The 22,758-nt window shown below is 43.2% G+C and overlaps 1 protein-coding gene across 6 annotated transcripts in view; it reads right to left on the reverse strand.

The window, feature by feature from the left end:
- Positions 1 to 145: 145 nt before the first annotated feature.
- ttk (zinc finger and BTB domain-containing protein ttk) overlaps positions 146 to 22,758 on the reverse strand; it is a 59,362-nt gene continuing 36,749 nt past the window's right edge. For 4 of the 6 annotated variants that reach the window (XM_076521830.1, XM_033483161.2, XM_076521857.1 and 1 more), the window contains exon 5: positions 14,256 to 21,828. In XM_076521830.1, the coding sequence (XP_076377945.1) occupies positions 21,125 to 21,828 (704 nt within the window). In that variant the 3' untranslated portion in view covers positions 14,256 to 21,124. Of the gene's footprint in view, positions 6,957 to 8,392; positions 8,669 to 12,803; positions 13,061 to 14,255; positions 21,829 to 22,758 lie in introns of those variants that run through there. The other 2 variants (XM_033483162.2, XM_033483163.2) reach the window with 2 other exon arrangements.

Raw genomic sequence — 22,758 nt, forward strand, 5'->3', positions numbered from 1 at the left:
GTATATAATTTCAACAATCGTAAAATAAAACCTCTGGAACCGGTTGTTTTTCCGGTGGCGGCGGTACGTTTAGCGTTAGGTCGACATTTTTCTCGAACGATAAGGATCGTTGCACGCGATCGGGGATAACTGAGAAGACGCAATGTTAATCGGTTCATTTTGATTTTATTTCTTTCCCGACATATAATGCACAATATGTTCGATTTCGTTAGTTGTAATATTTGCCAATCGCAGGCGATCAGCCGTGATCGTAAGTACTATGGTTTTGTTCGCAATTATTTCCTCTCATTGTTCTTCACCTCTCTCTCTCTCTCCTTCTCTCGTCTCCTTCCCTTTCAATCGTATAGTACGTACGTGCTTCTTGGAATTCGTGCACTTTTAGACGGGGTCGCATTGTTCGGGCGGTCGCTGTCACTGTATTATACAATTCTATACAATGATAGTCTTCTTGGAGTCGGCGCGAGCCGCCCGAAATACGATTCGCAAACGGCCTCGTTTTTATCGTAAACAAATAAATAATTTATCTCCTCGAATACTCTCAACTTGAATCGTCGCATTAGACGTAGGAGGTCAGCCTTACGATCTTACGATTAGTAACACTTAAGATTCAATACGGAAGATTGAAATACGCCGAGCGAACCACTTTTTTCGTCTTCGCGTCTCCTCCGCGCGTAATTACCGTTTTGTTAACTGACAATTTCGACTGTCGCAAAACGAGGGAAGCCGGTTATTACAGGAAACGCTATCTGACGGAATAATTGGATATCGACTTCGCGTTTTTTTTTTTATCTCGCATTGGGATCCGCGCATTGTCGTTTCTTCGTTTTCCCGCAAGAAAAAGGTCACTTTCGTTTTATCACTTACGCGCTGCTAAAGGGAGAGCCAACTAGAAATCATTTACACATTAACCGGTACTTATACAAATTACATGTATACGTATCGCTGTACACCTACGTCAACGTGTCGCGGCATGTCGTGTACAAAAGAACATAATAAGAGGAAGACGATTGGTAAAATGGAAGGTTCGTGGCTGTTACAGTCAGAGGGCAGGTCATCGAGAGATCGTCCGGGAACCTGCTGTCCACGAATCAACATCGACCTCGCAACCTCTGCCCTTTCGTTTCACTCGAGCGCTGACAAAGGACGAAGGTCTAGAAGGATGTACCGCGCAAGATTTGGGCTGCGAACAAGGTTGATCCTCGCAGCAGATAACGTTGCACGGCGTCGGGCTCGACGTTTTGATTCTCCGTTCGTTAACCTTCGGACGGCGGACGTGTTTGAGCATTTATGGCAGCCACCACGATTTTAGGTCCATTCGAATCTTTACGATTAATTTTCATTTGTATATTATTAAAACCTAATTGATCCTTTTACTAGTGTCAATATTAACAGTTATAATAATTCCATAGGACTGTCACAAAATTTAGAATCAATATGGAACGTTCGTAACACTCTGGGTCCGAACGGACCCGGCGCCCGCCGTCCGAGGATTAAATCGCGTGGACAGCACGGACGCGTGCCAGGTTTACGCGATGTTCTCGCGCACGCACGTGACCATTTATCATCCTCTCCGTGGTTCAGCTGCTGCGGATGAAGTTTCCGAACGGATCGTATACTTTGTTTGGACCTATCATTATCCTTTTTCTCTCACGATGCGGTACAACTGCGCAAGTGGAAGGATCGAAAAAGTTCGAGCGGCTTGGGACGTTCGATTGGCACAAAGCACGCGAGGAGACGTCGCGAAACACACCGCAACACGTCCGCAGCGAATCGATAAAGTATCTGCTCACCTACTACTGTGTTAGTCGACTGCAAGGAAGGAATTGGAACACCAATGTGCCGCACACGGTGCTTCGTTACGCCCGGAAATGAATGTTTACAGTTGAGCATATTATCTCTGTGCACAGCGAAGCCCGGCAATATGCGCACTGCGTTAACGAACTAGGTGTACAAACAGCGTTTTTCGATTCGCCGCCGCGTGTAACTTACATTTGCTATCCAGATGATTGTTTCCGTCGCGTTTTCTTACTCCTAGTGGGGCGCGTTGATCGTACAAAAAAAATGTAATCCGAACCGTGGCACGACCTGCGTGCCGTTTTCGTTCCGTTTTATTTGTAAACGTCCCAAAACCGCGGTACCGTTACAATTATTCCAGTCAGACTTCGAGAACTCTCTCTCTCTCACACACTCTCTCTCTCTTTATCTCTCTATCTCTTTCCGAGCGTCTAGCAAGTTTCTACTCGTTTGTGTCTGTCGCGCGAGCGATCGATCGAACCGAAAGCCTGGATCGATTACATGCACCGCCGCTTATCTTAGCCGGATGAGCTCCAAACACTCGCGCGGTCGGATTACAACGTTTTCGCTATTAAAGGGACACGTTGACGCTCGTTCAAGAATGTGGAAGAACCCGTATACAATGCTCGCCGCCGTCGGACGGCGGAGGAACGAAGACGAAAAGTGGCTCGTGTGCTTCACCCGACGTTAGTCGATTAACATCCTCTGCTCGTATACAATCACGACGAGATGTGCACGCAAATCTCATAACGCGCGCGTAGGATTTGAAATACAGTATACGCGCAGAGGTTCGCCTGCAAGTACGCGCCTGTACATAATTACGTGTAAAATCCGTCGCGCAATGTCAGAAGAGAGTTGCCCTCTTTTGATTAGCCCTTTGGAGATTCGGTTGCCCGCGCGCCATCACGCGGGACAATTACAGTCGCGTGCCCGCGAACGTTATAGTCGCCCGTCGACTTCCCTTAAAATATTACAGACAAAATACTGTGTGTTTCGAACGAATTTGATTCGCCGTCGCTCTCTCTCTCTTTCTCTCTCTCGTTCGCCGGTGACGAATCCGTTTTTCTACTTCTTTTTTTCTCTTTTCCTGCTCGTCCGCGAACCGGTGAACGCGGACCCCTCCAAAGGGTTAAGCCTTCTCTTTCTCTCTCTCTCTCTTTCTCGTTCCGAAAAAATAATTGATGCAATCGTACTCGTAATAAAAAGGCATAAAAATTGTTTACGCCTTTCTTGATTAGCACCGAACTTAACGACTAGTCAGTTTACGTGCGCGGGGCGTGTCTGTACAACCAGGGTCCCCGCGGGCACGGTCTACTCAAATTGTGATCGTGAGTTTTAAAATCCGAGATAAATGCAATTCGTTCTTCTGCCGTTGCGCCGCACGACACGCAACAATAAAGTAGAGATTAAAATACTTTCGAGACATTCGAAAAAATGGACAGACTTTCTTGGAATATTCAGCAAGATTAATACATATAATGCTGCCGCGCCGATTTAACCGCCGACGCGCATTATATATTAGATTTATTTCGTACCACTCTCGGTGTACGCGTAGATATATTTTTATCTATTTTATCGATCTATCTACCGTTTTTTTTTCTTCTAACGACACTAGTTCGTGCCCAACTAACCTGCTCGAGCGTGTCAGGTGTGTGCGAACATCCTCTCCCGCATACCTGGCGCACGGTGCGAAATGCCGTTAGACAAATTCGATGGTTAGCCGGATAATCGAGAATTTTGCCGCTTCGAGCGAACGTATATAAACTGAAGCAAATAACCGCGTATTAAAAACGGAGCTTGCCTTCTTGCCGACGATTTCACGGCGATAACTTTTCAATCTATCCGAACGTAGAACCGTTGTTAGGATTGTATCGGCTGTTGCTTTATGGTATCGACGCGGGCTATTAGACTGTGAATTTTATGCGTTCATGGTAAACACGATTGTCGAGAACTTTGGTGTAGAAAACAGTTTAATGAACCGTGCCGAGATTTCTCACTCGTTTAAGGCTGGGTCAGTAGAATTGGAAAAGATGATCGCGATCCTCGTCAACGGACCCTGAACTAATGGTATTCCTCGCGCAGAAAGTCGTCAGCTTTCCATCGTGATTACGCTTCAACGTGTCTCGGCATTAACGGCGCCGTTTTCAATTAAGTTAACAAGTAAATCGAGCAGTTACTGAAAAAAAGGAACGAACACTTTGCTCCCATTCTTTGCGATTGGTACAGAAAGTATGCAAGTCCGCGTAAAGATCCGCAGTCTATTTTAACGAACAATTTGATTTTCTGTCGTGTTGATCGAAAAATCAAATCGTGGCTTTTCGTCACTTTTTTTTCTTTTTTTCTTGTTTTACACGGAGCGTGCACTCGGTGTCGGTCGAAACCGTTCAAACGGATTCGTGAACGTCACCCGCGCGATTTAAATGCATCAATACCCGTATACCGATATAACTTCTATGAATTTCACGCGCGTCGTGACGTTCACGCGTGCGAGCCGCTGTATGACGCCTCGCCGGCGTCGTCGGGACTCGTCGCTCAAGTATGCGGGTCACGATGAAACACGCGAACACCTGTACCCGTCGATCATAACGAAATAGTGAAACCAACACAATCGAAGGAAGTAGTACGGTTGCACTTTTGAGCAAACGATCGCTCTCATCGCGTATCATAGTGAACGTTCCATTGTGTTTTGTACGCAACGAGATGTCCTACGCTTGGGAAGATACATATTTGGCACTGGATTCTCCGTTTCCTCCCTTTTCAGAGAGCTTTTCAGGCTCGAATCGCAAACTCCATTCGCGCCGATGAATTTCATTTCGGGCCGTCCTGGATCGGCGATGCCGATTTATCGTTCCTCGCACGCGTATCCCGATTCGCGCGAACTGTATCGAACGGTTTCGATGAAATCGATCGTGATTTATAATTTACGTAGCGTCGACACGACTGTCTCGAGCATTCTCGTTGTTCTCGTTCTCTGTGTTACAAACAGAGCCGGGTAAAATAGTGTTTCAAATGGCGAATAGTAAATAGATATTTTATTTTAGATCATGCACCTGATCATCTATTTTTGAAAATAAAATATTTTATTCGTCGTAACATATTTTCGAGATAATATTTCAAATAGTATTTTACTTGAAAAACACCGAGAATATTTGATTCATTTAATTCGTTTCGACAAATAAAATAATTTTATTTCACTAAATCATAGTGCAGAATTTATTTCGGCAATCTAAAACGAACGAAGTACTTTTCCTCTGCATTGTAAACGTACACAAAAGATGCACTTTGTTACATGCGAATAGCTGCATTTAAAAAGACAATAGATTTCATTCGTTTCCATGTTTTACGTTATTAAAATAACAGCTGTTTTATTTAACGTTTTAGATTGCCCAAATAAAATATTTATTCTCACGATTTAGCTTTAGAAATTACCAGAACAAACTATCTTATTTTACGTTTCAAATTTTCAAAGTAAAATATTCATTTCATACTTGAGCCGTGGACCGTCGAAATAAAATATTTTATCTACTGAAATTTTACGTCCTACTTGAAGTGCCATTTTATTTGAATCGCGACGAGTCTCTATTATATAAAATAGCGTTCCAAATATTTTCTCCACAAATATTACCCAGCTCTGATTACGAGCTCTGATTAAAAACGAGCGACTGTTAGACGGAGAGCTCTGCGCCAAGTGTGTACCAACAAAATCGATCCCGTCTGGCATGATCATGCTCGGATTAAATGGAACACTTTCCTCAAGATCACTTTCGCTATTTGGAAACACGTCGGACATGCCATCCTCTTCTGTTCTGCTAGCTCGCAGTCCGTTTCGCAATGGCCGCGGACGCAATACCCGCGATACCTGATATCCGATACACAGCCGATTGTGTTGGTACAAACGCGTGCAATCTCCGAATCGAAAATCGATCAGCATTGTTTACCTAATCAAGAAAGAAGCAAGAGATTTTCGAGCGCGATGAAACGTTTCGACACCGCGGATAGATAAAAAAAAATGGCGCGTCCGCCTCGGGACCGACGAGACGAAAGGAGAAGAAAGTTCGTTTCGCACGTTGGAATCGACATCGCCTGGCCAGGAGGGACCGACGCGACAATCATCGCGCCGTCGGTGCTCGGCGATAAAAATACACCACTCTTCAAACTACAACATCCGCACCGGCGCGTTCGCGTTTCATTGCGACCGAGACCGGTGAACCTACCGAGATCAAAGGAACGATATCAACCAACGATCGAGATTCTCAACCGACGAGAGATCTGTCTCCCAAGGTTGCAGCCGTGGACACGCAGCTCCCAGGCCCGATCCGCGACGTTCGCGCGGTTAGCGCGTACATCGTTAACGGCGAACGCGTACTTATATACCGTGTGCCACCGCGCGGCCGATTAGGATGCGAAAAAAATATACGTAGCCGCGCGTGCGTTATGACTAGATAGTTTCGTAGACCCTCGTGTATCGGCGATCGAAGACCACCCTGCCGACTTTCGCTTCTGCATCGGACGACCGAGCGAACGGGAACCTCGTAAAACGGTCGTTAACGCGACGATCCGACGCGGCTTATTGTTTCGGCGAACCGGAGGATCGAACCGGATCGATAGGACACCCGATCCTATCGCGATCGTCGCGATAGGGACCGGCTTACCGTGTGTTCGGCGACGAACGATTGAGCACAGAGAACCGCCGATTTCGAAGTGAAGTTAAACCTAGTTTGATCTTAGCCTCATTTAAACTCGAGAGATTTCTCTTAATTAGTTACTTTTGCTTTCTCCCTTATTCTCTCTCGTTTGCTTTCTTTTTTTTCTCTTTTTCTTTTCTTTGTTTGTTTTTGGATTATCGCAGAGCTGCTCGTAATCGGTCAAAAGACGAAAGGGTTGATCGAACGTCGGCAGGGATCGATCCGTGCGCACCTGACGTTCTTCGAGCCGAGTCGCGAGGAGAGCATCGTACGACGATGATATGGCGTCAGATTCCCCTTTGTTCCTTTAACGAGGGCTCGCCCTTAGCTGTTCATCACGGTGGATCGCCTGGAGTAGCCCCGTCTCGTCACCGTCTCACCCTGAGCCTCGCACTCCCTCTTCACACGATCGATTATGTCAGCCACCAGCTTCTCTTCTTTCTCCCTCTGCTGCTCCCAGTCCGGCCCTTTCCCGATCTGTGGGGGCACGTTTCACATTTTTCGCCCTTACTTCGCCGAGCGTGAACGATCGCGAATGATGCGCAAGGAAGCGGACGGGGGTTGCCAGCCGCGAATACCTTTCTTCGCCCAATCGACGCCCCCGCTTTCACGATCGGCGCACGATCATCGAATTCACCGGCGGAAGAATTTTCCAGCTATACCACGATTTTCTGCACCGTTTCACCAACGATCGACGCGTCCCAAAAATTGGCTCGTCCGGCTGCGAACCTTTGCGCGATCTTTCGAATTCACGCATTTGATTAGGTCGCGTTATAAATAACCTCCGAGGCAGCTAGGTAGGATCTATTGTTCGTGTCTGCCAACTACAAGCCATCAAACGAGTTTTCGCTTTCACTAGATAGAGAAGGGTTCGAGATAAATAAAATGAAAAAAAAGTAGAAAGATAAATAAAGGGGAAACGAGATAAATGTCTGATAAATGGAAGTTATTTGTCATACGATCTAATAAGATACTCCGTCTACGACAGTAATAGCTCAGATAAAAATTCCTACAGGATCACTGAATTCACACGGCTAGCGTCCTCGATCTTTGAACTCCTGTACAAAAGTCTTGCGATATTCTCCACGTGGCAATCGCGTAGGGCAAAGTCTCTACAATAAAATGAGCCTTGGAAATGATTTTCGAATAACAGCGCCAGAAGAAATTACTGGATTATGTTTCTGAAAGCGACTTCTTGGTACACGATTAATATCGCGAGCCTCCTACGGTGTTCGGAATGACTTACACCGATGGTGTTCGGATCGCATAATCGCGCTACGTATAAACTGCGCCGCGTGATACAATGTTCTCAAGCTTATTATATGAAAGGACATTAATACGAGAATATACAGAAAGTAAAAATGTCATTGCAAAATGCGACGAAGACTTCGTCAGAGTGGTAATTAAAAAATTTACGCGGAACGAGTTCATCCGACTCACGGTAGCAGTAAACATCGTCGAAGGGTTGAAAGATCGACCGGAAAATAGCTTGAAGGATCCTGGAACCGCGAGATACGGATTTTCGAGGACTGCGAAATACTCGGATAAATTGCGGGTTAATTGCGGCTCGTTAGCCGCGATCTAGGAGTCGGTTCAAATTAGACCGCTACCGGTTACCAAGAATTTCCCGTTCGACTGTACACGGTGGACTATCTTGACCTGATTGCGTAATTGCGATGAAGTAATCAAGAGCTCGTGTTACTTCTTGCCGTTTATCCTTGCGCGGTCGCTTTCTGGTTGTTTTTTCGTATAGGCGGAGCAGAGACTCGCTCGGCGATCGAACCCGCGAGAGCGGACGCGCGTGGATAGAAGAAAGGCTTTCGCTGAGCGAGAAGTGTCAATCGACACGGGGGGATAGAAAGGTCAGGTGTATGAGTGGCGAAGCGATCGCGTTGATAGAGGGTAAGACTTACGTCGGAGGACTTCCGGGCTTTCTTGTTGGCCGGCTCTTCCCTGTTCTCGTCGTTCTCGTTGTCGGAATGCCGGGAGCTCAGATGACCGATGTAACCCTTACGGGACTTGAAGTAAGCATTACAGCTGTGGCACTTGAAGAGCGGCGCCGGTTGGGTGACCTGGGTGGAGACGTGGAATTTGTACTTGTGCCTGTACCAACGGGTTCGAGACGGTAGGACCTCGCCGCACCATTTGCAGACTACGGAACCGTCGTTTTGAATGAGGTATTCCAGCAGCTTGTAAAACAACGTTTATTTGGTTTTTTCTCTCCCTCTCTCTCGTTCGTTTAATCATCGTTCCTCGCACCCATTTTTCACGTTGCTCATTCCCCCCACCCGCCACCCCTTTAGAAAAACACACGATTCAACCATCCGGGAGCAAAAGCTTCGAATGAATACGACTCTGTAATCTCAATGTGGGCACCCGTCTGATAAAATTACGCCGTTTTGCCGGCCCGGAAATACGCGGATCTTTGAAACGTTAACACAAGGTTTGGTCAAAGTGTCGAGTGAACCTTGGTGGAACGCGTCTCGAGGAATCTCATATGTTGAAAGAGATAACAAGTTTTCGGCGCGCGGTAATGCCTCCGCAAAAAGTTTCGCATCGTTCATTGTTAGTTGTCCGCTGTTACGTCAACGTTCACACGACGAGTCAGCCTGTGACTTCATTTTTAAATTAAGCACCAGTTACTGCTGTTATGTAATCTGCTCCTACCGTGGCAGTTTTTCTTTGGTCTCTTTCCTTTTTTTTAATCGGGACGAAAGCCGATGGAGGACGATTCGATTTTGAAGAAAAGCGAACGTGGTCGTTCCTAAAACTTACCGACTCGAATCCGAACGTTTGTTACAGTACACTTGATATTCAGATCCGTTACATTTCTTTATTCTCGACTTCTCTTTCAGATTTTCTCATGTTTGACAAAGATTCAGTATGTTTTCCAACGATCGGATCGCTATAGCTTCACAACGACCCGCATTATTATACTTTTTCCACCAAAAACCGCGTTACGTCGCCGCTGTGTCCAACCCCTTGGACACGTAACCGTCAATTTTGTACCTTGTTCGTGCCTTTGCAATGCCAATCAACAAGTTGAAAATGTTCTCTCTCATGGTTCGATAAATTTTCGAATAAGTTCGAAACTAGTTAGACGTTCAAGTAATTAAAAAGTTCCCTGATATTATAAAACCCGAAATCTGATCTAGTGCAAGTACAAGTATATTACAAGTACAAGTTATTATTCAAGGGACGCCTCCGTTTTCCGTAAAACTTTGTATGAATTACATTGACAATAATCACTAGACTGCGGATTTGATGCATTTATAATTAAAGTGTGTAGGTAAAATACAAAACATAAAAGCTTGACGTTGGAAGAATTTAATAACGTTACTATTTTCAACTGATTAAAGTTACTGATAGAAGCGATTCATTTTTCAACACGTTCAGTGCCGACGATCAACCACTAAAAAATTCCCAGAGTCAAAGCAATTTAATTAACTACGCCGAAATTAGAAAGTTGAAATTTATCATGACATTAGAACTCTTTCGCATCCGAAACATATATAGTCAAATATAAAGTTATATAAGTTATATAACTTTATTTGTATAAATTTTTATAACAAAATTAAACTTTTATAAATATAAGTTATATAGTCAAATTCATTTTGTTCGAATGTATTGCAACGAAAATGTATTTTCAAAATTGGTCAAAAATTAGTGTCACCCATACGCGACCGACGCGGCGTCCAACGTGTAAAAATATTTCTGTATTTTACAATCGAGTTGGACAATTTTTCGCACGAATATCCGCAGTCTAATAATCGCAATGTTCGTGCGACGGGCTCCGAAAAGTTCGTCGTAGATTGAAACGTTTTCGAACGTATTCGAGGTTGCTCCCCATGTAAATTCAGAGTCCCGCGGCGCGGTGGAGCAGACGGAGGATGCACCGACAGAAAAGGTGTCACCCATGATAAATTGACGTAAAAATAAGATCCGCTTCCAGCCGAGCTGTTACGCAGAGAAAGGCCGGTTCAACGAACCCCCGGCGAGAAAAGTAAACGGCGGTCTTAATAAGAGAGATACGGGGACAAACGAGATAAGAGATGAACGTAAGGATGGAAGGATTACTTTTCCAACAGAAACGTTCCTCGGGTGCTTTCCATTCGGCTGGTACACAGAGTGACATAAGAAATCGTTCAACGTTACAGTTTCCAGTTTATTGGCAATCAAACTCCTGGCGCTTGTCGCTATAAAAAAACCGATCCGTATAGTTTTTCTTGCTGGCGGTAACATAGGATGTAATTACATGGAATAAGTCTTGAGACGCACTCGCAAACAGAACGACGGAAAATATAGTTTTGCTATCCGCGAAGCACGCTTCCTTATACGCTAATTAAACAAGTGTTACAAACAGTTCATTCATATCGTAAATACAACGCCTATAACGGAAAAAAACTTTCTGAACACACCACACGCTTTCGTTTTTTTCTCCGATCTTTTCTTTTCCTTTCTATTTTTCTTTCTTTTTTTTTCTCTCTCTCTCTCTCTCTCTTTTTCTTTTTGCTCTTTTCTGGTCGAACACGTTTTCTAAAAGGACGAACAGCACGTCGGAAAGAGGGACACTCACAATTCGCGACTGCAAAGTTCACAATTGTAGCCGAAACTTGGACTAACGAGTTTAATGATACAACAGCGATTCTTCTGCTTTCTACTATCAATTTCTTCACTATAATCAAATTCAACTACGACACACTGTATATTGGGCAACGACGCTTATCTTCATCGAAAATGTTTATCGATCATTGTCGGCTGCCGATGCTGACATCCAGCTAAGAAAATCGTTTTTTCTCGTATAAAATGGACTATTCTTCGTAATTGTCTTTCGATGAAAAATAAATTCGAGCTACAGAAAGAACTCCGTCTCGGATGAAGTCGTTTCTCGCGTGTTCACAACGTTGGTGCTATATTTCGAACTCGTTTGAACGAAGCTGCTCGTTTCTGCGCGCTATACTTCGAGTATAGTACTTCCGTTGGTAAATCGTTTGGACAACTTAACAAACATTTCAATATTGCAGTAACTGACTAGGGACACTACCAGCTGTAACAAAAACACTGCATTAGACAACTAAACAAAATGATCTTTTTGAACTCTAAGGAGAGGTTACGATCCGATGATGTCTATCAACTGCTTGAAACGTTAATGAGCGTAAATGAAGCTTAGGATATTGTCAGGATAATCGTTCGCGCATTGGCGTGGATTATTTTGATAAATCTAAAATTAATTTAATTACTTTGATAAATCGAAATCTCATACAGACTTGCGCATAAACCAATCTGTAAATACGTTGACATTATAATGTAAGACACACATTTAATTTAGAATAAAGACACGATAATTTAATTTTTATTCGGCACCAGTGCGTAGAATAAGTTCGAAATTAGAATTAGAAACCGGCGCCAACAATAACTTTCCTTTTCTCACAACTGTGATAAGAAAGGCTATATTTCTAATATCGAAAAAGTTAAATTATTAATTCTGACACAAAATTTGACAATTATTCCGATTTCTCGAGAGACTTATATCTCGAATTTTAGTCCTTCTCGCGAATACAACCAATAATTTTCATCCCTCTACGTCTCCTCCGCTGCAATCAACGACAAGATCACTATTAACCCTTTGCACTGGATTGATGCTTCGGAGAAACCACTAAAAATTGTTATATCGGGTTCCAAAATAATGTTTACATTATCGAATTTATTTCTACTTAAAAAATTGCTGAAAATATAACCGTTGTACGAATCGCGAGACTCAATTTCCTGTGCGCAAAGTGCACCAAGAACAAGCCATATAAAACGGAAATAAGTCAGAAAAACTATTTTGTCGGATTTAGAGTGAAAAGGGACAATGTCTAAAAAATCACGCGAACCATAGTTCGTCAGCTAAAATATTCCAAGCTCACCCTCATCAACCCTACAGTTTCAAGCCGACTAGCATTAAGAAAAGAAACAAAAAAGAAAGAGGACTAAGCATATAACGATCGTCATCTCCCCTTGTGAAAGTTCAACGCTACACCGGCGCTGCAACAACAAAAGCTCCTGTCGATCCTCGCTAAGAATTCTCTAATATCTAACAAATTTCCTAATGCCCGGGGCCGCACGGCAATGCCCGTGACGCGAATGGAAAGCACCCTATCAAATCCGCGGCGGGGCGGGCCTTCGAAGCGGTCTCCTCGTGGTCTGCCCGTTTCTGTGGGTGCAATTTCCGCGAGGACGCGGTAAACCGCGGCTCTTCCTCGTGTTCGTCCTCCGAACGAAGCCAGGCGCAGGTGGTGCACTGCCTGCCGAAGCAGTACCAAAAGCAGCAGACCAACCAACCTGTTTCCTGACCTCCGGCTCGGCCTCCCCGGACTCCGACTTCGGCAGCAACAGATCGCCGCGGTCCTCCTCCCGGTCGGTCAGAAAGTGCATGCCGCTGACCACCCTCTCGGACTTGATGAACGTGCCCCCGGTGTCCTCGTTGAAGCTGTCCTCGGCCGTCCGAGCCGGCGTCGTCGTGGCCGGCGGCGGCGACGACGAGGACGACGACGTGCAGATCTCGAACGTGATGTCGGTCGGCAGGCTCGGCAGCTGGTCTGGTTAGACATGGAAAGAGAACAGGCGCAGGATTGTTAGTTTGGCGAGTTTAAACTGTCGGGCCTCTGGAACTGCACAACGCCTGGCGCTTTCTTTTATTGTTACTCGAGCGGATTGCGGAGGCAGGGAGAAACAATTTGCTATTGATTTCGTGGTAGAGGAAGGCATCGTTGAAAACCAGCAGGAATTCCGGTCGAGCTTGATTCCTCGACCGTGGATTTTATGCGTTCGGTTACAAAACTGGTGTACATTGGGTGCAAAACGGAGAAACCGTCGAACACTTCGACTGCCGCGTCGGCCACGTACTCGGAAATTCATTGTTAACTTCGTCTTATTTTATCATTTGGCAATTGTATGTTTATAATTTTGTTCTATTTTGTTTTCCTAATTTATGAAATTTCTTAGGTTGACGTGGCAGAAAATGTGTTGACGAACTTCGAAGCACTGTCGTATTCTTTTCAACTCGCGGAAATCATTGAGAAACAAATATTGCGATTAATACAAACGAATTTCAGTTTGCATACAAAATCCGCCGTCTAAATTGCAGACTTTTATGCGAAATGCTCCGCAGGAGATAGGCGCGCCAGACATTTCGTTACTATTCGTTTCAACAAGTTGGAAATAATACATTTTCTAACGTGATTGCAACCTAGTCAATTTTGTTGCAAGTGCAGAAAATCGTTGATCGAAAAAGTGTATGGGAAATTATTATGTTCTGTCGATGATCGCTGCACCAATTGAAATCTTTTACAATCGGGTGGTGTTGTCTTATCCTAAGTACCGTTACGTTAGAACATTGTTATCGTAGAATATCACACATCCGAAAACAGTGAGTTTTAAGTGTGCAATAAAATCGTGACTTTTATTTCTGCATTGAATGAAATGGTCCACAAAGAGGAACATTATTCTGTTGCTTCGGACTGGCAACGGTACACATCCGTCGGAAAACTGTACTCGCAGAGTCACGAGTGCAACATGTGTATGTAATAGTCGTGAAATAGAAAAAAAGTTAGACCGAAGAGACAGTCTAGTCTTATCACACTCTCCCGATGAAACGCTTATATTCTATGTATTGGAATTTTATTTGCATTCAGGTTTAAATAATACATCTACTTAGCCAGTGCTGACTTCGGTTAGCACCGTTCGATTCAATAAAGAAAGGGCGACTATCGTGAAACAGAATCTTTTACAATCTAATGTTTCTTTGTCTTGCTTTAATGAAGGTTGCGCTAATCGATACAAGAAATAAACGGTCGGATAGACTATTGCAATGTATATCACAAAGAGTTACAAAGAAACTACAATTAGATAAAACAAAATAAAAATAATAATAATTATCAAATTGTTATCGCTCTTATCGCCACCAGACACCAATATATAGGTATACGCACGTACATCAAAATAAATGTACAGCCGACGACCGACGATCAATTAGCGAACGTGCAGCATTTTCCATTTTTTTTCCGTTGCTGTTAAATCTCGTTATATATATGCGTATATAACTTTTTATATATATAAATATATAAACGTGAGTCACCCTGAAACAGGATGAACAATATATAATATAACATAATATAGTATTTATATATAATATATTTATATATATATAATAGATCTTCTGTACTCGCAACGTTTATATTTTCTTAAGAGTTTCCCGCGATTTTGTTTTCTATTGCAAAAAAAAAAAATAGAAGAAAAGAAAAAAAGAGAAAATAAAAACGTAAAATCACTATATTGAACGTCCTGCTGTAGTTGTGTGTCAGTTATATATTCTATGTACCGCTTCTTTCTTCTACCGAAACAGGGTGCCCCGTGCGATGCTCTCAGGATGTTTTTTTTTTATTTTCAGTGCATTGATAAGAGTGCCAGTACGCGGATATACATACGTATCTCGCTATTTATAATAATATAGTCGGTGCGATCGTGAATTTGCTAAGGAAAAAGAGAGTCGCGCGCGTTGCCGTTCCTCGAATGTTCCTAGAAAACTCCGCGCGCCCTCCGAAAATAAAAAAAGAAAAGTAATCGCGCAAGAAATTAATGCAGGTGTAGATGCGATAGAACGGTGTCCCATCATTTTTTTCGGCTTTTCTCTTTTGTCGCTCTGCGAACGCCTTGCTGCATTTTCACCGTTCCTCTGAGGCAATGGTGCGAATCAAATTCGCGCGAATCCCGTGGCTCGATACAGTTCTGGCGATGGACGTGGCAAAAAAACGAGAAACGAAAACGAGCGGTTCCGTTCGTTGACACTCGCGAACATCCAATACATATCGACGGCCAAAGCTAGTAAAATTTGCAGCTGTTAACTGCCGCATATAAATAGAAATCTAAATAGAAATCTCGCCAGAATACGGTAACGGTTGCTGGAAACCTCCATAAAAGGCGTCGCGATCCGTCGCAAGCTGTATCGTTTAACGCTTAGACCAAATAATCTGTACCGTGGATAATAACATTATTAATAATAATAATCGTAGCGATTAATAATCATAATAACCGTTTCCGTTCGCATCTTGTCTGGCTATCTCACGTTTCATCCCCCTAAATGTGTCGCTGTGGTATCCATTTTAAAGCCTAAACGAACCTTACCGCGCGAACTAGTTACCCGACGTTACAGTTAAAATTAAAAATAATATATTTAACGTTATCTGACGATGTCAATAGTAATAGCGTAATAATAATAATAATAATAATAATAATAATAATAATAATAATAATAGAACTCTTACAATAGTGGTATAAAACTAAAACGTAAGTAAGGTAGTCACAATGCATGGAAAGTGAAGAAAAAAAAAAGAAGAGTAACACGACCGTCCTCGATTGCTTTTGCACAGCTCATACAATTAGGATAATAACTTTCTCATCTCGCTGTTACCGTTGGAGGCTCCGCGGAGCCTTTCTACACGCAACCCTGTCTTTTCTTTTTGTTTCTTTCGAATAGAAATTTCTTCGCCAGACGAAATCAAGCGAGATCGCGGTACGCGATGTTGTTCGCATTGTTTACGACTTCTCTCTCTCTATATATATATATATAACAATATATTTTCTCTTCGAGCATATTTGGACGCTTTTAAGTCACAAAAGTAATCGACACCATCCTTTTTATACGTTTGCTATATATGTTCTCCGTACGTTATGTATAATATCAAAGTTTCGCACTTATTACTTTTTTTTTGTTTTGTTATATTTAACGATCGATTGGACGTAGAAAAAAGAAGGACTACAAGAAGAAAATACAATGTCCGCGGGATGGCCGAAACGGAAGCGAAAGGTCGTCGTCCTTTCCGCCGTAGCTCGCGCTCTTCCCTCCGGACAAGAAACGAAGAAAATCACACGCAAGTGCACGTTCCCTCTCACGTAATATATCTCTCTTTCATTTTGTTTATATATATATTCTTTTAAATAGCTCTCTGACAATCATAAATCTGCCATACGCACAATCAGACATCCCACACGCTCGTTCTCACACGAATGCTCGCTTACTTGCGCCTTGTAAACACCGTTGCGGAAGACCAAAATACTCCGAAAATAAGTATGTGACACACTTATTTTCTGTTCGGCATTCGTTCGAAAGCTCTCGCGACGGATACGTAGAGAGAGAAACAAGGAAAACTCGGGGGGGTCAGAAGAAAATTCGTCGAATGAGAAAAGCAATAGAACAGGAATAAGAACAGTAAATAGAGGGACAGGGTGAGAGAAGGAGGTTTCGCTGTCCGAAAAGAATGGTCGAACGTGTGCAAGTGAATAACTATTTAAGTCTAGTAAATTCGTGGTGCGCCAGGGATGTATGTGGAAATAATAATTATCCGGTTCGTATCGGAACTCGCAGAAATTACACGGTGCAAGTACCACCAGACTACGCATATCACCATTCTTTCTTTCTTTCTCTCTTGCAAGTACTTGACGGTGCGCTCGTTATTGCTAGTTATTGTACAAATCGCATGCATTTGTTCGTGACATAGACGATTACGAATCATAATTCTGTCGCGAAGGAATAATAACGAAGAGGAACGGGCGAAACATTCACTTCATGGTTTTCCGACGGATATATATATGTATATATGAACAGCTCATCTGTGTCTCTCTACGAAACGAATCGTGATTTTTATTTTCCGTGCGTTCACCCAAAAATATCTGTTCGACAGGTGTCGCTTTCGATTTGGCTAGCGTCTATTATACGGTGTGTCCCAACCACCGGAAATAAAGAAAACGTTGTAACAGTGTATCAAATATAATAGATTTCTTTCAGATAGCGTGTGTTTGTGTGTATTTTTTTTCAACCGAACGAATGAACGAAAAAGTATAATATAATATAATAATAATATAATAATAATAATAATAATAATAATAATAATAAATCAAAGAGAAAAAAACAAACGGTCCAGGAGCCGAACTAACTAGGGCCCCATGATATATACTATGTTTGTATACATATATAACTTTCTCTATAACGTGTCCGTGCTTGCCTGTGCATTTAACTTATATACCTAGCAATAATAATAATAATAATAATAACCAATTTTATCGGTGCTTGTCCATAGCTAAAAGTTAATAATTCTTATCAAACAATATAATATTAATAGCAATATAATCATAACGGTGATAATAAAAATAATATTGTTTGCTGCATTAATAGTAGTGCGAGTAATGGTAAATTGATAATGATAATAGTAATAATTAATCAATTGGTAATAACTATAATACACTTTCCCAGAGAAACCTGTACATACACCGAGGCTGCTATGCAGTATAATTCACGTTCTCCCTCTCTTTCTCTCTCACTCTCTCCCTCTCATTCTCTCGCGCTCTTTCTCTCGCTCTCTTTCTCTATTTAGGCACTATCTAATTGAACTCTACGAGTCTCCTGTGCTCGTAGCGAACCGTTTATAAACTCTCTGATAAATATACATTTTCTTCTTTTTTTTTCCTTTTAATATTTTACTAATATGCTTTGCTACGCACCATTGGAATCAAATCTTGTTTGGAAGGCTTACAAAAGATTTACAAAAAAAAAGAAAAGAAAAAGGATCCTGACTGCGAAAAAAACTCTGCGCATCTCGTTAGAGGGTCTCTACCTCCTCGTTCTACGGAATTGAATGAACGTTCCTTTTGTCGTACAAGCGAGTGATATGTACGTGATTGGCATGTGTTTCCATTAAACAAATTAAAGAACAAAAAAAGTTACGGGCTGAGACGAGTGTACGTATGTCTGTCCAAGGAAAGAAAAAATGTTGTTTGTGGTCATGTAGGCTGCTGCGTGAACGCTCCAATGGGGTTGTAAAGGTTTCAAATTCTCCGTGAAAGAAAGGGATCGTATTCGTGATCAACGTCCAATTGTTTCGTTAGTTTCCTTATCGTGAAACAGGGAGTGGGAGACATAGCGTGATACTAAAACATAAAGTTACTTTTTTTTTTTAAAGCTATCGTCGCGGTACGATCTATCATCATATAACGTCTTCTCGTCAGTCCCATTACTCGTATTGCTTACGTTACTCTGAACTTTTTTGCACGACTGTTTTCTTTTTCTTCTTTATACATCTCTTCTTAACTTTTATAAAAAAAAAACAAAAGAAACGAACGATCGATTAAGGCACGAGAAAGCTCGTTGGTTCCCGGAGAAATATTCTCTCTCTCTCTCTCTCTTTCTTTCTTCTCTCTCTCTCTCTTTCTTTCTCTCTATTCTTTGTTCGTCGATAAATCGTTAAATTTTGATTTGTCAAAAGATAACGAGAATATAAATTGGAATTTATGCAGACTACGCCCGCGTAAAATACTGCGACCATCTAAAAAAAAATTCTTTTCCGTGTCTTACGCGGGGGCCCGACAGAAAATTTTTAACGCCGTGGTTTTGGACGCGTTCTACACATGCAAACGTAAACTCGCGAAATTAAAATGTCAACTCACCAGTACGGAGAGTCATACAATCAAACATGGTAGTCAATCCACGCGGACAACTGCTTGCAAAAAATTATCGGTCGTGCCACCGATAAGGGGGTGATTCCTCGCAAAGAAACAAGTCAAAATATAGAATAAAACGTTTGGTCTCGACTTAGGAAAGTCATTTGTTAAGTAAGCGTTTACACTAAATAGAAGCGGTACGTAATTAGCAAAGTCCTATCAAATAGCAAGCGCACGTAAAAAATTTACTTTTTTCTTCGAGAATTACCCCTTTATCGGATGGCCTATCGACAATGAACTATGCCGGATAACAGTTCGTGAAACACTGGAAGCATCGAACGCATAAAATTACTTAGAAGTTCGTCTCGGTTGACTTACGTTTGCACAAGTAGAACGCAGTGAACGCGTGTAAAACACTCACGCGAGTGAGGGAGACAGCCAAGCATCGGTCGGCTACAAGCACTACGCGCTATTGCACAGTTTGAGGATCATATAATACTAATGTACATAGGGGCACTTTGTCGTAGCAACCGCGCGCCATGATCGATAGATCTTTGTCGCTGTCCGCGATCACGCGACGTCCCGCTCAGTAGTGTTTGCAACCGATCCGTCGTTGTCGGTCTCCCCCACTGACCGACAAGCACTCTTTCCGAAAAATAAAACACTCGTCGGGCTCCTTTCCGAACGATTAAACCGATCGCGATTAATACAGAGGGAAGGTCGATCATCGCGGGGGTGAGATGGGCCACGCGATTGGTCCGCGCGAGACAGACTGAAATTCGAAACGGGGAGGCTCTTTCTTTTTAAGAGGATCGTGCATAATTCGTCTGCGGGTAATTAGTAGAGTTCTGGGAACGTGTTCTACCATTTGATTCACTGTGTAGAATTGCCCCCGCTCGCCGATAACAATTTTTCACGGAATATGAGTTTACCGGCCGGAATACAATTCGTTAAAATAGATCTGTGTTATTAAAAGATTTTTCGCTTACTATTTGGTACAAAAGATATGAATTGCATCGACTATATGATCTGTCGTCTAAAGGTGGACAGTTTGGTATGTGCACAAGTGGCTAATAACAATTAATAAGTTCGTAGCATGTTGTAATAAAATTTTGTATAAAAATCTTAATAACTTTAAGAGGTTAGTAGTCTCTCTTTCTATTCTCGCCTATGTAAAATATTTTGTAAAAGTGGAAACCCGTATAAAAGTATAAATTGTAGGATATGTTTCATGTAAAATTTTCGGATATGATGAAAAACAGGTACAGTAAATTCTCCCTCATTGACGCTCAGATTATGCAGAAAAATGGGCAATTTGGAAAGATGAAATAGGACAATTGGTTACCGATTGGTTACCGAATTGGTAAATGTAAAAACGAGCCGCAATGCATAAATAATCGTATGTTCTCTTCCCAAATGATCCATTTCTGTGTACAATCTGAGTGTCAATTCGAGAGAATTTGCTGTATTTGTAGATTGTTTTCCTACACATAATTATGTCCTTAAAGTTTCTGCTAGCGACGCGTACGTACCAAATACCATAAAAATTCGTCGAAAAATATGACGTCCATTAAAAACCAGTGCACATCTTTTCAATGCGTAACCTAATAGTATTCCCAGCTACTATTTATAGTATCGAATTCGACCAAATTCGTTGAAATATCTCTAAAATCGGACAGATCATTGTAAGTGTCAGAGCAATCACGATTCTAAATGTACGAAATGTATTCCTAGCAGCGAGGCCACCGATATTCGAGTGTACCTGTGCATTTTCCCGCCATTCCATTGTCCGAAAAGTACACAGAATTAGTTGGTGGACCCACGGGACCACAATTCATGCGGTCCGTTCTCTACGACTATGTTACATTGGTTCCGAGTATACACGCATGGTTGAACGACCGAACCTTAGGTACACTTATCACAGAACTCTACCGATCAGACTAGGACACGACGTAGCAGAGTAACTGTTTCTCTCAAGCGCGTCCCCGTCTGAAGACAGACTGGATCCTAGGAGCCGGGGATTGTTTCAGGACCGGCCTCGAGATCGAGCTCCTCGCGTTCCTCTGACCATCGCCGGCGGTCGTGTCCGCTCGGGCTTCGAGGTCGTCCGCGTTGCCGGAGGTTCTTCGTGCTGAACCGATCGCCGCCCTACCTCGCCCTCGCACCGCCCGCTAAGGCGAGAGAAAAAAGCCAAACGGCACCACGCAGTCCTTGGGCATGAAGCAGTCATGCACGGTCTTCATGTGGTTCTTCATCTTGTCCGGCCTGGAGAACTCTTTGCCGCATACCGGGCAGGGAAATACTTTTCTCTGATGGCCCTCGTGGTAGAGGAACGCGTGTCGCTGGAAGCTGTACTTGTTCTTGAACGTTTTCTGGATGTCGACCTTGGCGCACTCGGTGCACTGATAGACGCCTTCGGAGATCGAGGCGTAGCGAAAGAGATTCAGCCCGCGGACGGACATCTCGGTGAGCTGTTCGGCTGGGTCCTGCGAGTGAGAGGTCGCGCGTCGTCTCATGCGTCTCTTGGGCACCTGGCGACCCGGCGGGGCTGACATCGTGCCGATCTGGTGGCCACTCGTTGACGAGGAGTTCGTCGTCGGCGCCGGGCTGCTGCTGCTGCTGCTGCCTCCGCTGTTCTGCGCGTTGTTCCTGCCGGTGGCCGGCGACGCGGACGAACTTCTCGTCGAGGCCGTGGTGGTTGTCGTGCCGGAGTTGGATGCTGTGGTAGATGTCGAACTCGTGGTCGTAGTCAACGATGAAGTCGTGGTCGATCGCGTGCTAGAGGTCTCCGCGGACGACTGGTTCCCCGAGGAGCCGACGTTCCGGGACTTCTCCTTCCACTCGCCGTCCGACTTTGCGTTCCCCGATGCATATTCTGTGGAAAAGTCTGAATCAATGAATATTGCCTGACTCCCAACCGCCATGAAACATTCGGTGCTATCATTACATTACAACAACGATAATAAACGATATATAGATATGCCAAATTGGTCCGGCCTGCTACGCAAAGTAAACGGCTATGTATATACTGCATGCAAGTTTAAGCTGACTGAAAACCGAACGGTGAACGATATATACTCTATCAATGTGTAACAACTTCTGCAATAACACGTGCATAACCAAAGTATAAACGAGATTTACGACGCTATCAAAATCAAGCGGATATGTTTCTCTGTATACGATGGCAATCAAACGATGATCAAATGTTTTATAAGAACACCTGTAAATAAAAGAACTTAACACAAACTTGCTAGGCTACTTGGCGTCGGTGGTGTGTAAGGGATGGTCGAACGGGTGGAGGAATCTGCGGGTTCGAGGAACGTCCAAATAACAGAAAAGTAACGTCGATAAAACAAGAAAAACAAAGGTGTGATCATACCAGTTCTTTTTTTTTTTTTAAACAAGTTGCGCGACAAAATGTGCCTCTCTCTTTCTCTCTCGCGCGCGCGTTCCGCGAACGCGAGTGGTTGTAACTACAAAGAAAAGTAACACACGTAGCATACATCGATAGATTCCATGGAGAGTCCGACGATTCCACGCTGAAAATTCTTAACGGGCGTCCGGCGTTATCAACTTTCACAGAAAATAGAGAAAGGAAATCAAGGAGAAGTTAAACGTGGCCAGCGAAAAAAAAATACCGGCGATCCCGTCCGACATTGTTTTCAAAGTTAACAGCGCGACCGATTTTCGGTACACTCCCGCACGATGCCCTGGAACCTTTCCAAAAGCTGACTTCGTCGAAGTGATAAATGCCGTGACAGTCGTGTACCGAATCTGTCATGCGACAGAGTTCCGCCGTCGTGTT

This window comes from Megalopta genalis, chromosome 1 (assembly GCF_051020955.1).
Source record: "Megalopta genalis isolate 19385.01 chromosome 1, iyMegGena1_principal, whole genome shotgun sequence".
NCBI lineage: Eukaryota > Metazoa > Arthropoda > Insecta > Hymenoptera > Halictidae > Megalopta > Megalopta genalis.